The sequence below is a fragment of the Panicum virgatum genome, chromosome 8K, assembly GCF_016808335.1.
Source record: "Panicum virgatum strain AP13 chromosome 8K, P.virgatum_v5, whole genome shotgun sequence".
NCBI classification, from domain to species: Eukaryota; Viridiplantae; Streptophyta; class Magnoliopsida; order Poales; family Poaceae; genus Panicum; species Panicum virgatum.
The window spans coordinates 2,230,549-2,244,398 of record NC_053143.1 but is presented as its reverse complement, the minus strand read 5'-3'; the positions used below and the strand labels follow the sequence as shown (position 1 = coordinate 2,244,398).

The window sequence follows — 13,850 nt, the reverse complement described above, 5'->3', positions numbered from 1 at the left end:
ATTTTTGTGGTCAATGACGATGGGCGTATTGGTGACTTGGTGTGGTGTGAAACCAGTCCAGCTAGCAGTAGGGAAATTAATCGATTTCGGGGAAATTGTGTCTTGTGATTTTAGATAACTCTACTGTTATCACTTGACTTTTCTTTGCTACTGGAATCGTCAACTCCCAAAATTCAGGATCGCTATCGAATTTTACATGGTTCTATGGAATTCGAAATGTAGAATTAGCCATTTGGACCGACGTATCATCATGGTTCTTTCGTTTATGATGGCATTTGTCCCGTCAAAATAGTAGGCAAAGCCAGGCACTTGAAAGACCTCATTTTTTTTTCCTGAAAAGATTAAAGACCTCATCTTTATCTTTGCATTTCCATCCAAGTCCATGGTACAAAGTTCCCATCGCACTCCTGACTCCTGTCATTTTTTTTTCCTGAAAAGATTAAAGACCTCATCTTTATCTTTGCATTTCCATCCAAGTCCATGGTACAAAGTTCCCATCGCACTCCTGACTCCTGTCATACGTGCCAACCCATGAACTCCTCGTAGGAGTGCTCAGAAGGATGGTTTTTTTTTTCTTTTCCCAATCGGGTTTCTTAAAGACCGGTGCCTCCTCCGGCTTTCTCCGCGTTTCAAGCGCTGCTCTCCGTATCACGCCACGTCGTCAAGATGAGCTCTGGTGCTGGGCAGCAGGCTCCAGGAGGAAAAAGTGCTCTTATGTCTTGATTTTTGTACATCCCAAACTAAAAAATGATCTACTTTGCGAACCGATTATCCAAATTAAATTTCGACTACACCGTTGTGTTTCTTACGACAAGATCTTCAAAACTAGACCACACTTGATTGTATTTATATTATATTTTTTCTAAAACATTTTTATTTTATTCAGGAACATTTTCTATCTTGGAGAAATTTTTATCTTGTTTCGAAACATTTTATTGGTTCTGGAACAATTTGCATCTCTAGAATATTTTTAACTCCAACGGACTTTGTGTAATGGTGTGATGGTAGTCGCACATGCTATGAGTAGACATCCCTCAAGGCAGAAGCCTAGGCAAACTTCGAGGCTCCGTGCATCAGGATCATGACATGCTAGACACGGGAGGATGGACTACACGATCGCTCTGGCATCACAGTCAGTGTAGAACGGGTTCAGTTTGGCACACGACGATGGACATGGAGGAAAAAAAATACAACATCATTCATCTGTGTCGTATGCCCAACTTCCACCCACACATATTGATGGATCCTGAACTATGACTAACCCACATGCAGCGATGGGAAAAAGCAACAAATAAGGCTCAGGGTGCGATTATATATCACTTCAGATGATATTCCCACCTATCATTACCTAGAAGATATATTAGATGGGCAATCATCAGCCCAACCGCGGAACTATTTCCATGCTACGATGGGCCGTCATTAGCTCAGCCGCAGAACTGTTTCCACGCGTACCGCGGGATGATAGTTTTAGCTGGTGTGACTACATGCAAATTCAAAATAAAAAAATTATAACTATTAAATCAAGCTTCTAAATTAAATTTAGATTGCACCATTGTTTTTCTTATGACAAGATCTTTCACGACATTTTGAAAAAAAACATTTTTTACACTAAATAATTAATTTCAACTATTGGGAATAAATATTTCATACGAAAAAAGTTAAACATATCGAACAAATAATAATATACTACGAACAAAATATTAAACATTGCGAACTTTATATGAAGAACAAATACATCTACATTGAAAAAATATATTTTTATAAGTATACATGAATGTGATGAACAGCTTACTCATAAAAGAAAATAAATTATTTCACATTGGACTTATGAGTCCACAACACAAATAAATTAATATAAATTAAGCATGGCTCACTCTTAATTGTGATAAAAAAAAGTTTGATAATATAGTAAAATGTTTTTTTGAGATCATAGTAAAAGGTAAGTAAGTACCGATCTACTAATATCTTATAAAAGAAACAAACATGGTTGATAAATTATAAGAATGATAATTTATATACACAAACAAAGATTATGTACATGAGATTTATAATGAGGGGGGCGAGAGAGAGAGAGAATAGATAAATAAATAGATACAAAGGATTGGGAAAAATAAGGGAAATAGAAATAGAAGGAAAGAAATAGGAAAGAGAAGAAAAAGAACAAGATAAATAAAACAAAAGAAGAAAATAAATAGAAAATAACAAGATTTATTACGTTCTTATCACTAATCACTAATATAGTGTAGATGTTAATTGGGAACATGCAACTTTATTTTGTAGAATTAATAGCTGATCATCTGAGCTTCTATTCATCATCATAACTTGGTCAAAGTTTTTACCAGATGCTATTTAAAATATTTGTAATAAATTGACTATTGAGAATAAGAAAAGGGAAGCATAGGCTAAGCAAAGCACACTATATTAGGATATCTAATATAATTTTTTACATTTTTTTTGAAGAAAATTCCAAGTAGATGCTCTTTAATTCATTTATATTGTTAAAATTTATGGTAGTTATGCTAGGGCGCGCAAAGCGCGCTTAATGTTCTAGTCCTCTTTATAGCAGATCATACAGATTGTTTCCGATTTCTCCTCCGATCCTAGTCGGTTAAGGAAACAAGGATCACGACCTATATATAGAGAGAGAGTTTGGTCGTCGCGGGTAAAACGAGTTCGCCGCGAGATTTCGCACTGGTGGTGGTCTCTCCAAATCAAAGTATTATCGCGGGTGGGTCAGACTCCCCAGCCATCAGATTCGCAATGAAACGTCTCCGCACGACGGCCGGCGGTGGCTCCGGCTGGTCCGCCCTCCCCGGCGACCTCCTTGAGCAGATCTCCGGCTACCTTTCCACCGACGCCGACCACCTCCACATCCACCAGGTCTGCGCCCCATGGCGAGCCTGCACCCCTTCTCCCTCCGCTTTCCGCCCGTGGATCCTGGCCCGCTGGACGGCCCGGAGCCCACCGCCGGCACCCTCCTCCTGTAATTACTCCGTCTGGCTCCCCCGCCGCCACCTCCAGCGGGAGGTGGGCATCGGCGCCCCGCCGGCCGGCGTCCCGTACTGCTGCGGCGCATCCCGCGGCTGGCTCGCCCTGACCGATAACGCCAGCTCCCCCACGCGGCTTGTGCTGTGGGACCCGGCCTCCGGCGCCGAGGTCCACCTCCCGCCCCTGCCGGGCGTCATCCAGGTCTTCCTCTCCGCGGATCCGCTCGCCTCGCCTGACTGGATGGCGGTCGCAAGCCAGCGCTACGGGAACATGGGGGCGCAGAAGCCCTTCTTCTGCCGGCCTGGGGACGCCGCCTGGAGCGTCCTCTGCGACCGGCCCACCGCCGGGGTCGACAGGGTAGCGTTCCACGGGGGGAGGATATACTACATGGATTGGATGCATGTCCTCGTCGTCTGCGACCTCAACCGTGGGCCGGCGCCACACGTCCAGATCAGGAACATCAGCGGCCACATTAGCCGGCTCTGCAGCTGCGACCGCTACCATGGCATCCGCAGGGCCCACATGGTGTCCTGTGCCGGCGACTTGCTGCTTGTTGTCCTGCGCAATGACAGTGGCCACCCGTCCTTCGCTGAAATCTATAAGCTTGAGTCGCCGCCGGAGCGTGGGCCGCCACTGGAGCTCGGTGATAGAGTAACGGACCTTGGCAATCACTCTCTCTTCCTTGCTCGCGGCGAAAACTTCGCCCTTTCTGCCAAGGAGTTCCCCGCTATCAGGAGGAACCATATCTACGGCTTGGAATTTGATGGGAATTACTCTCGTAACTATGACCACGCTTGGCCTGATTGGGCGTTTGTGTTCGACCTGGGTTCAGGTACTTTGAAAAAAATTCCATACCCAGGAGAGTTCAGGGACGAAGGAAGCAATTGGCAGCCACTTTTCTGGTTGTGTCTCAGAAGCCAATTCATGAGGAAGCAGCAAAACGCCTTATCGAGAAATGAAGATCCAGCAACACTGAGCTCTGCAGCTGGTGTTGAAGTTTTCAGAGATGGCATTCAGAGTATCATCTGTTGAAGATCTAATGGAGGGCGACGAACCTCTCTGTGACTACTCACTGTTTGTGGTCCAATTTGATGCATTGTCCTTGTTTGTAAATCGATTTTATGCCATCAAGAGGAACAATGTATAGTGTGCAGACAGACATCACAAGCAGCAACACTAGTGGATCTGTGTTCCATAAAGAATTCACTACACTGTAGCACTTATGGAAGATAAGGATCCACTTAATCTTGCTCACATTCTTTGCAAGTTGAGAAGAAAATTTCTTCTCTCAGACCTTTGTACATAAACTGTTTACCTAGTTTATTTATAAATATATTCAGTAGGGTTCTCTCTACTATTCTCCTAAAAAAATACATAATGCCAACCTTCTGTACTCTCTTCATGGTGTTATTATGAACCTTTGTACTTTGAATGGTTAGTGGAATAATCTCTTATAATAATTTAAATACAAAATGAACGTGTTCTCTGCATTTTCTAACTTACCTTGTCTTTCATTCTTCTTATCTATAGCAGTTACGCACAGCACGACTGCTGGTCTGTGTCTGTGTACTTACGTACTCTATGTAGAAGGAACTGATGGTGGCATGCTCATGTTATTAGCAGTTTTTTTTTGAGCAAAGCATACCTGTATTAAAGTTAAGGAAGTACAAATACGCGTACAGGAACAGGTACACCGTACAAGGATACGGATGAACAAATACCAGCAGTTTTGATCTGGTAAGCCCAAGTTACCTTTGTGCTGCTTCCTCATGAACAAGGGAAAAAATTAAAGCCATCTACTGAAGATATTTATTGAACCCACTTACCAATGCCCTTTTAAAGCATGATAGCATTTTGTCTTCTTTCCCTATACTGTTCATCTGTACTGATTATGCTTTTTTTTTTTGTCACCGGACCATTGACACATGCGAATCTCCTGGAGATGATATGATTATTCAGCAGGTGGCTAAAACCCTCTTTAGTTTCCAAAAAATTTTCTATAGTATCCGTCGCATCGAATCTTTAAACACATGCATATGTATGGAGTATTAAATACAGTTGAAAATATAATTAATTATACAGTTTAACTGATTAGCACGAGATGAATCTTTTAAGCCTAATTGATCCATAATTGGACATTATTTGTCCAGTAACAACGAAATGTGCTACAATACCAAAATTCAAATTTTTCGCGAACTAAACACACCCTAAATCTCACATCATTACGGTCAATTTGTAGATTGCTCCTTGCAATTAGTCATGGCATGCTAGATCCACTGCCCCGTGTGTTGCTGTTATTCTCTAGTACGTGCACTGCACCATATGGATGTTTGGCTTATCAAAATGCGGTGGTCGATGAGTACTGCCCATGTATGCATTTCCTTTCACTAGTAAGCATACCCGTGCTAACACTACGGATAAAATTCAAATATACAAAAAAAATAACACATAATTCATAGTCCAAAATAAGAAATATATGGTTCATACAAAAAAGATGTAACATAAAGTTATTGTATTGATTACACAACCACATCCATAGTGCAAAATCACAACTTATGGGATCACAAAACAATTGTAATACAAGACAATTAGGCTCAATCTATATATCTTTTTTCATCTCATACAAGGCAATTGCGCAAGAGATATCCGTAAATGGCTATGTGAGATGATGTTTGTTTCCTCCATTAAATAAACTTCCAGAGTTTCGTTGGCTTTCCTGCGTTCTGGATACTGCAGGGCAAGGATCTGCATGCAACCATCAGGCCTAGGATTGCCTGTGCCAAAATAAACAAAAGTTTACACAACATGAAACTAACAATCTGATTGCAAGCACAATTAGCAAATTAAGTAGCAATAGGACGCCAAATTTTATTCTAGGCTTGAAAAATGCAAGCACAAATAAGAAAGTATTCCATTACAACAAACTAATCGTTTCAGGATAAGAATTGTTTCATTCAATCAGACCATCATTTAATAATCTCAGCTATTAGATATAGATAGATATAAGGGCAGAATGGAGATCACGCACAATATGTGCACTTCAATACTGCATTCTTTTTCTTGCGATGTTGAGCTGACCAACACCAATGTACTTCCAGTCCCAGACCTGACAGTGCCATGTACTTCCAGACCTGCAGTAGCTAGTCTAGGAATACCGGTGAACTGGATAAACCCATGTAAGCTGAACTTAAACTACCACAATTGTGTCACGTACTAAATTCAGACTATACATGTATACGCACAACAGGACTGGAACCAACCACCGCAAAACATGCTAGTTCCCAAAAATCTCTGATCTAAATTTTGGCTTTTGGTTTTTACAGCACAAAATAGTCCTCACAAGGTATGAAAATTGTCCCCTAAATGGTGTAGAGAAGACAACCACCAAATACCCAAGAGTCGAGTTTCTATAAACCAGGAAAGATATTATGTAGCAAACAATTCAGAATTTGGACAGATCTGTAATTGGAATTCCAATTGGACAAGACTGAATTTTGTCAACATACATGAATTTTTTTATAATTCAGTGCCTAATTTGGCCAGTCAATCAGCAACGCACCCTTGCAAGAACATGCATACTGCATATTAGAGGCTTGCACTGAAAGAAAAAAAAAACTTGTATCAGTACTTGCGAGGTGCTTGTAATTGTGCAGAAAAATCTCAGTACTTGCAAAAGCTAGATCATAGTTATTGCCAAAGCTCACAAAAATGAACAAAATAGCACAATAGCACAGTATATCAATTAAATCTTCTCCACTTGAACCGTCCATCTAAAACACAATATTCAATCTATAGTATAGATGAAAGAAAAGACATAAACTGAGGGTTTTTAATGGTCACCTCGGCGTCATTTGCAAAGGAGCAAGTGGTCTTGAGGGAGAGGCCATTGTCCTCAGCATGCTCCAGTCAGACGGGAGAGGAGGCGTATTACTTTAGGTGAGAGTGAGACCTGTATGAAATACCATCGGAAAAGCAATTTCCAGAGGAATTATCAATATAACAGTACATGCTCATGAAGAGGAAGTAATCTGACTGAACCATAGCACAGCTTTGTACAACCTTAAAGTTAACAAGCTAATTTCAGTAGATATATTATGCACTGATGGTAAAATGGTTATGCCATTATTATCAGTAAGGAAAAAAGTCCATTTTTTGACCATCCAACTCTGGCATCGGTTTGGTTTTGGCCATCGAACTCCAAAACCGGATATTTTAGGCCATCCAACTATCAAAACCGTTCAAATTTGACCATCGGGCTGTTTTGGTGGGTGGTTTTAATTTTTTTTATTTACAATTAAGTCCTTAGATAGAAGGGCGGGCCTGGTGCAGTGGTAGAGCCTACCGTCTGTAACCGGAAGGTTCCGGGTTCGAGCCCCAGCCTCTGCACATTTGTGTGGGTAAGGCTTGGGGCTTAAAAACAACCCTTCCCCAGACCCCGCACAGTGCGGGAAGCCTACGGCACTGGGTACGCCCTTTTACAATTAAGTCCTTAGATCTTAAAATGATTATTACTTTTTGCCCGTACCTCCGATTTATGACATTCTTGCGGTCACACATTCGTAACGGTGAGCTTTATCTTTTAAAATGTTCTTCATACTATTTTATCACTATTTGTTACATTATTCTTATATTGTTGTATAAAAATAATAATATAAGAAAAGTAAAACAAACAATTACAAAATAATATGAACAACAGTTTAAAAGATAAAGCTCATTGTTACGAACACATGACCACAAGAATCACTTAAATTGGAGATATGAGAAAAAAATAGTAATCATTTTAAGATCCAAGGACTAAACTGTAAATAAAATAGTCCTTGGATCTTAAAATGATTACTATTTTTTCTCGTATCTCCAATTTAAGTGATTCTTGTGGTCATGCCTTCGTAATGATGAGCTTTGTCTTTTAAAATATTTTTTATATTATTTTATAACCGTTTATTTTGCTTTTCTTATATTATTATTTTTACACAACAATATAAGAATAATATAATAAATAGTGATAAGATAGTATGAAGAATATTTTAATGAAGAATATTTTAAAAGATAAAGCTCACCGTTACGAATGCGTGACCGCAAGAATGACCTAAATCGGAGGTACGGCAAAAAGTAATAATCATTTTAAGATCTAAGGACTTAATTGCAAATAAAAAAAATTAAAACCACCCCCCAAAATAGTCCGATGGTCAAATTTGAATGGTTTTGATAGTTGGTTGGCCAAAGATATCCGGTTTTGGAGTTCGATAGCCAAAACCAAACTGAGGCCAGAATTGGATGGTCAAAAATGGACATTTTCCTATCAATAAAGTTACACAACAAGCAAGGGAACAAACAATAGTTTGAATGGCAGTAACAAACAGGAGTATTACATCAAGAAAAGAGAAATTATCTGTAAAATGGTACTTCAGTTGTACACATCTTATTCTACAAGCATTCCGGATTCTCTCCGGCTAAATGGCCATGCAGCATCTACCAAGTACTCTAAATAACAAAGCTACAACCTTGGCTGCAGATTTTCAGAAATGTTGTGATTAAAAGCCCTTTACTGCATTATGAGAATGGATATCACGTTTATGTATGTTTAGCTGGAGATCTGCAGTTTAATAAAGACCGGCGTTGTGCAGTTAAGTGGGACATGGCTGTGTTTAGTTCGCGAAAAATTGTTGATTTTGGTACTGTAGCACATTTCGTTGTTACTTGACAAATAATATCCAATCGTGGACTAATTAGGCTTAAAAGATTCATCTCGTGCTAATCAGTTAGACTGTATAATTAGTTATTTTTTTCAACTGCATTTAATGTTCCATGCATGTGTCCGAACATTCGATGTGACGGGTACTGGTTGAAAATTTTTTGGGAACTAAACAGGGCTACAACAAGCAGCTACCATACGCTAACTTGTGTACTACTCCAATTCTAGTGCACCCTCCGCGCGGAAAGACGAGTAATCAAAGCAGCAGGAAGCTAGTGGTCAACAGACAAGCGTGGATGAGCTCAGCACATACAGCGCCATATCAGCATCGACCATCGTCGCCGTCCCAATCACAGCCGCCCTCGCTCCTGTCGTGCTGCAGGCGCACCTGGTTCTTCTTCCAGCACTCCGTCCGGTCGCTCCAAGCCACGCTCCACGGGTCCATGGATCTCGGTTGCACTGCGCAAGCAACCAAGCAATTGAGGACACAGCTCGCTACGGAGTAGAGACTGGATTGCCAGATTCCAGCATTGGATTGTGGGGTCACGGATGGATCCTCTTGCCTCCGCCTCCGCCGCCGCAGCTGCCATGTAGGACGGCACGAGCGCGTGCTGCTCCAGCAGGATGTTGTCGACCTGTTAAGCACAGCGAGCACATCCGGATTCAATTTCGACCGATCCAAAGCAATGCGCCTAGCAGAAACAGCAGCAGCAGCAGGAGGAGGAGGATGCGAGGAGCTGAATCCGCCGTACCATCTGGCCGTTGGTGAGGAGTGGGACGTTGGGGACGGCGCTAAAGCCGACCGGGTGGTGCGAGTCGCCACGGATTCGGCTCGCGTGCGCTCGCCGCTGCCCCGAGCTGCGCTTGCCCCGCGGCCAGCCGCGCCCCCCCCCCCCCCCCCCCCCCCCCCCCAATCTGGAGCAAGTCGTCCAATCATTAGTGGGTGCGGAGCCCCTTTCCCGTCCGCGACGCCGTCGGTGGCTGGTTATCGAGCCGTGGGCCGACGCCGCGTGCCACGCCGGCCGCGGAGGGCGCACCGCACACCGGAGCCCCTTCACCCGCCCCTGCCGGCCGTGTGCCGCGGCGCACGCCGACCGCGCAGGTCACGGCGCACGGCGTCCGCGTAGCCCCTTCCGCCGCTTGCGCCGCACGTCCTGGGCGTAGCCCCTTGAGCCGCCCGCGGAGGCCGTTCCCCCGCCCCTGAGGGCAGCCGCCTGCGGCACGGAGGCCGGCCCGCAAGCTGGGCGCGGAGGCCGTTCCTCCGCCCCTGAGGGCGGCGTGTTAGGATCAATCAGAGGTAGCGGGGATTCGGGTAGAAGAATGGAGTCTGGGTTAAGTAAGAAATTGGATCGGCGGAGGACAGATTAACTGGGGGAAAAGATGATGTTTACATCCGTGAGTTCGAGCTTGTCCGGCTCATTCCCCTATATACATCGTCTACTTCACCCACTCTGGGCCGCTCACTCGCTTGTTGGGCTTCTTCTGTCGCTTGGGCCTTGGGCTAGACTCTGATGGCGTCGGTGTAGCACTTGGGCTGCTAACACCCCCCTCCCCTTGCGACGTGACTTCTCCCCAAGTCGGAGCCATCGGAAATCGCTGGCGTAACGACTCCAAATTCTCCCAAGTAGCCAATGAAGCCGGAAGTCCAGACCACTTGATAAGACCCTGCAATGCTGGGCGGTCACCTGCAGACACGCGACGTTGTAGAATGCGCTCAGGAATAGCCAGTGATGCTGAGGTAGAAGGCAATGAAGATGACACCGGTTGGTTGCCAATAACTTGCTTCAACGGGGACACATGAAACACCGGATGGACGAGCGCTGACGGAGGAAGATCCAAGCGGTAAGCAACTAACCCAATCCGCTCCACCACACTGTATGGGCTGAAGAACTTAAAAGATAGCTTCTGGTTGGCGCGAGGGGCCAAGGAGGACTGCATGTAGGGCTGAAGCTTCAAGTATACACGATCACCCACCTGGAACACTCGCTCGGAGCGACCTTTATCTGCTTGTCTCTTCATGCGATCTTGGGCTCGGATAAGGTGCTGACGGACCAGATTCTACATAACCTCGCACTCATGGAGCCAATCAGACAAATCAGAAGCAGCGCATGCCGACGCCGACATGATGCCAAAGTGACGAGGAGAATGCCCATATAAAACTTCAAAGGGAGAGCGCCCTAAGGCAGAGTGAGAACTCGTGTTGTACTAGAATTCCACGAGTGAAAGCCAAGAAGACCACATGGTCGGGCAGGCGTGGACAAAGCAGCGCAGGTACGTCTCCATGCATTGGTTCACGTGCTCCGTCTGCCCATCCGTTTGCGGGTGATATGCGGAGCTCATCCGCAGCTGAACTCCAGCCAATGCAAACAACTCTTTCCACAGTTTACTGGTGAACACTCGATCACGATCGGAAACCAGCGAGGACGGCAACCCGTGCAGTTTGTACACATGATCCATGAAGGCCTTGGCAACCGAGAGGGCTATAAATGGATGGCGCAGTGGGATGAAGTGAGCAAACTTGGAATATTTGTCGACAACCACAAGGATAGTGTCCGAATGCCCTGAGCGAGGAAGACCTTCCACGAAGTCAAGTGACACCATCTCCCAAGCTGAGCACGGCACTGGCAAGGGTTGGAGAAGACCCGGGTAGCAGGCACGATCAGGTTTAGCATGCTGACAGACTGAACACGCACGCACATACTCATGGACCCCCTGACTTCATGCCTGCCCAGAAGAAATACTGTTTGAGGCGATTATAAGTCACTGGGATCCCCGAATGACCTCCCAGAGCGGAGCTATGCATTGCTGAGATCACTTGTTGGCGCAGATTCTTGTCAGCCCTGATCCAAATGCGGTTCTTATAGCGCAACACGCCAGCAGATAATTTGTAATTGGGAACAGCAGCAGGATGCAAGGACAATTTAGTGATGAGATCACCAGCCACTGGATCCTTGGCATAAGAGTTCACAACTGCCTCTAACCACTGCGGGGTACAGGTAGAGATGGCCATAAGTTGGGGAGTAGTAGTCCGGCGCGACAACGCATCAGCGGCCCGGTTGGTAGAACCTGGTTTGTACACAATCCTGTATTGCAGTCCCAGGAGCTTGGTAAAGACCTTTTGCTGCCAAGGTGTATGAAGGCATTGCTTATTAAGATGAATCAAGCTTCGCTGGTCAGTAAAGATTAAGAATTCCCCATACTGAAGATAGTGGCGCCACTAATCGACTGCCACAAGGATCGCCAAATACTCCTTCTCGTAGGTGGATAGACCTATAGTGTTAGGCCCAAGTGCCTTACTGATGAATGCTAGAGGGTGACCTTGCTGGACCAGAACAGCACCTACCCCATTAGCACAGGCGTATGTCTCAATGGCAAAAGGGACAGAGAAATCTGGTAGCGCCAATACCGAAGCTGAGGACAGGGCCGTCTTAAGTGCTGAAAATGCTTCATCATGCTCAGCAGTCCACACAAACATGGTATTCTTCTTCAGCAAATTAGTAAGGGGCCGCGCAAGAATGCCGAAATGCCGGACAAATTCTCGATAATAACCGGTGAGGCCGTGGAAGCTACGTAATTCCTTGACAGAGGAGGGGGTAGGCCAACTGAGAACAACCTCGACCTTGGCGGGGTCGGTTGCAACACCTTTTTCACTAATGATGTGGCCCAAGTAAGAGATAGACCTTTGAGCAAACTTGCATTTGGAGAATTTTAGCTTCCACTGATCACGAGCCAGCCACTCAAACACTTGACGGATATGGTCCAGATGTTCTTCATAGGAGCGGCTGTAAACCAATATATCATCGAAGAAGACAATGACGAATTTGCGCAGCCCAGAAGCCAAAGTGGCGTTCATGGCACCCTGAAACGACCCTGGGGCTCCTGTCAAACCGAAAGCCATGACTCGGAACTCAAACTGGCCAAAATGGGTCTGAAATGCCGTTTTGAACTCTTCCCCTGGCTTGAGTAGAATCTGGTGAAAACCAGCCCGCAGATCAAAGTTTGTAACGCTCCGAAAAATTTACCAAGTTAGATCACGCGCTAAAAATAATTTTCAAACTTTTCTTTCATCGTTGGGCTCAAATCATCCCTAAACACCTAATCCTTCGAATTCCTTCCCGGAAATTTTTGCCGTCCCGACACCCGATTTCAATCGCCGTCCCATCCATTTCTTTCCCTCGTTCCGCGCAACGCGCTACGCGTCGCCGACAGGGTGCGTGCTCGTCCGGTCGCGGTAATTCGCCGGCGCGATCTCCCTTTCTCTCTCTCCCTCTCTCTTTTCTCTCTCTCCTTTTCTTTTCTTTTTCCCTTTCCTTTTTTTCTTTTTCCCTCCTTTTCTCTCTCTCTCTCTCCTTCCTCCCTCTCCTCACTGTCGCTCTCTCCCACGAGCCGCACGAGCCGGGCAGCTCCGCGCCGCCCCCACCCAACAGCGCCACCACCGGCCACCGCCCTCGCCTACCCCGCCGGCACCGCCGAGCTCCCTTGCCGCCTCGACGCGCACGCACACCCCTACTCCCGGCCGCCCCCACGCGCACCACGCGGCCGCGCCGCTCGCCGCTGCCGACTCATCCCGTTGCCTGTCCACGCGCCGCGTGCGCGTCCTTTGCGCAGCACGCGTTCCACTCGCCCCCGAGGCTCGCCGCGCCGCCCGGCACAGCGCCAGCCACTTGCCGCCGCCCCTGCGCCACCGTACTCGCACTGCTCAGCTCGACGTCGGGCACAGCGACGCAGAGCCACCTTGTAACATCTCAAAAATTCACTAAATTAAATCATGCGCTAAAATTGGTTTCAAAATTATTTGTGCATCGTCGAGCTCAGTCCTTTTTTTTTCCTAAAAATCTTTTCCGGCGACACGTCGCCGACACCCGTACCAATCCCCGTCCCATCACCCTGTGCACCTCGCTCCGCGTTTTCCACCGCGTGCCGCCCGACCGGCGCACGTGCCCGCCCGGCCGCGGTCGTCGCCGCGATTCCCGCCGGCGCCCTCCCTTTTCTTTTTCTCTTTTTACTCCTCCCTTCCTTTTTATTTTCTTTTCCTTCTTTTCTTTTTCCTCTCTCCTTTCTTCCCTTTTCCTTTCTTCTTCCTCTGGCGCTGAGCGTGCTGCCCAACCGTGTGCACGCCGCCTCCTGCCCGAGCCACGCCACGCCTCCCCCACGCGCTGCACGCGCGCGA

General features: G+C 46.0%; 1 protein-coding gene and 1 long non-coding RNA gene across 3 annotated transcripts; one reads left to right on the top strand and one right to left on the bottom strand.

Moving 5' to 3' along the window:
- The first annotated feature begins 2,622 nt into the window (after nucleotides 1-2,622).
- On the top strand, nucleotides 2,623-4,420 carry LOC120643471. The gene has a single exon (XM_039919836.1). It carries the CDS (start codon nucleotides 2,761-2,763, stop codon nucleotides 4,018-4,020), a length of 1,260 nt encoding a protein of 419 aa, XP_039775770.1. The 5' UTR covers nucleotides 2,623-2,760; the 3' UTR covers nucleotides 4,021-4,420.
- A 1,043-nt stretch (nucleotides 4,421-5,463) lies between these two features.
- Nucleotides 5,464-10,059, bottom strand: LOC120643469. Of its 2 annotated transcripts, none has more exons than XR_005663017.1 (5): nucleotides 9,433-10,059; nucleotides 8,994-9,315; nucleotides 6,829-6,937; nucleotides 6,017-6,586; nucleotides 5,464-5,762 (listed from the first exon to the last, which is right to left on the bottom strand). It is a non-coding gene; the product is annotated as an uncharacterized LOC120643469 (long non-coding RNA). The 2 variants fall into 2 exon arrangements; XR_005663018.1 differs by having other exon boundaries at nucleotides 6,495-6,586.
- Nucleotides 10,060-13,850: the final 3,791 nt, after the last annotated feature.

What these genes read in the sequence shown, in the direction of transcription:
- LOC120643471 (XM_039919836.1), top strand. Translation starts at nt 2,761, where the DNA reads ATGAAACGTCTCCGCACGACGGCCGGCGGTGGCTCCGGCTGGTCCGCC.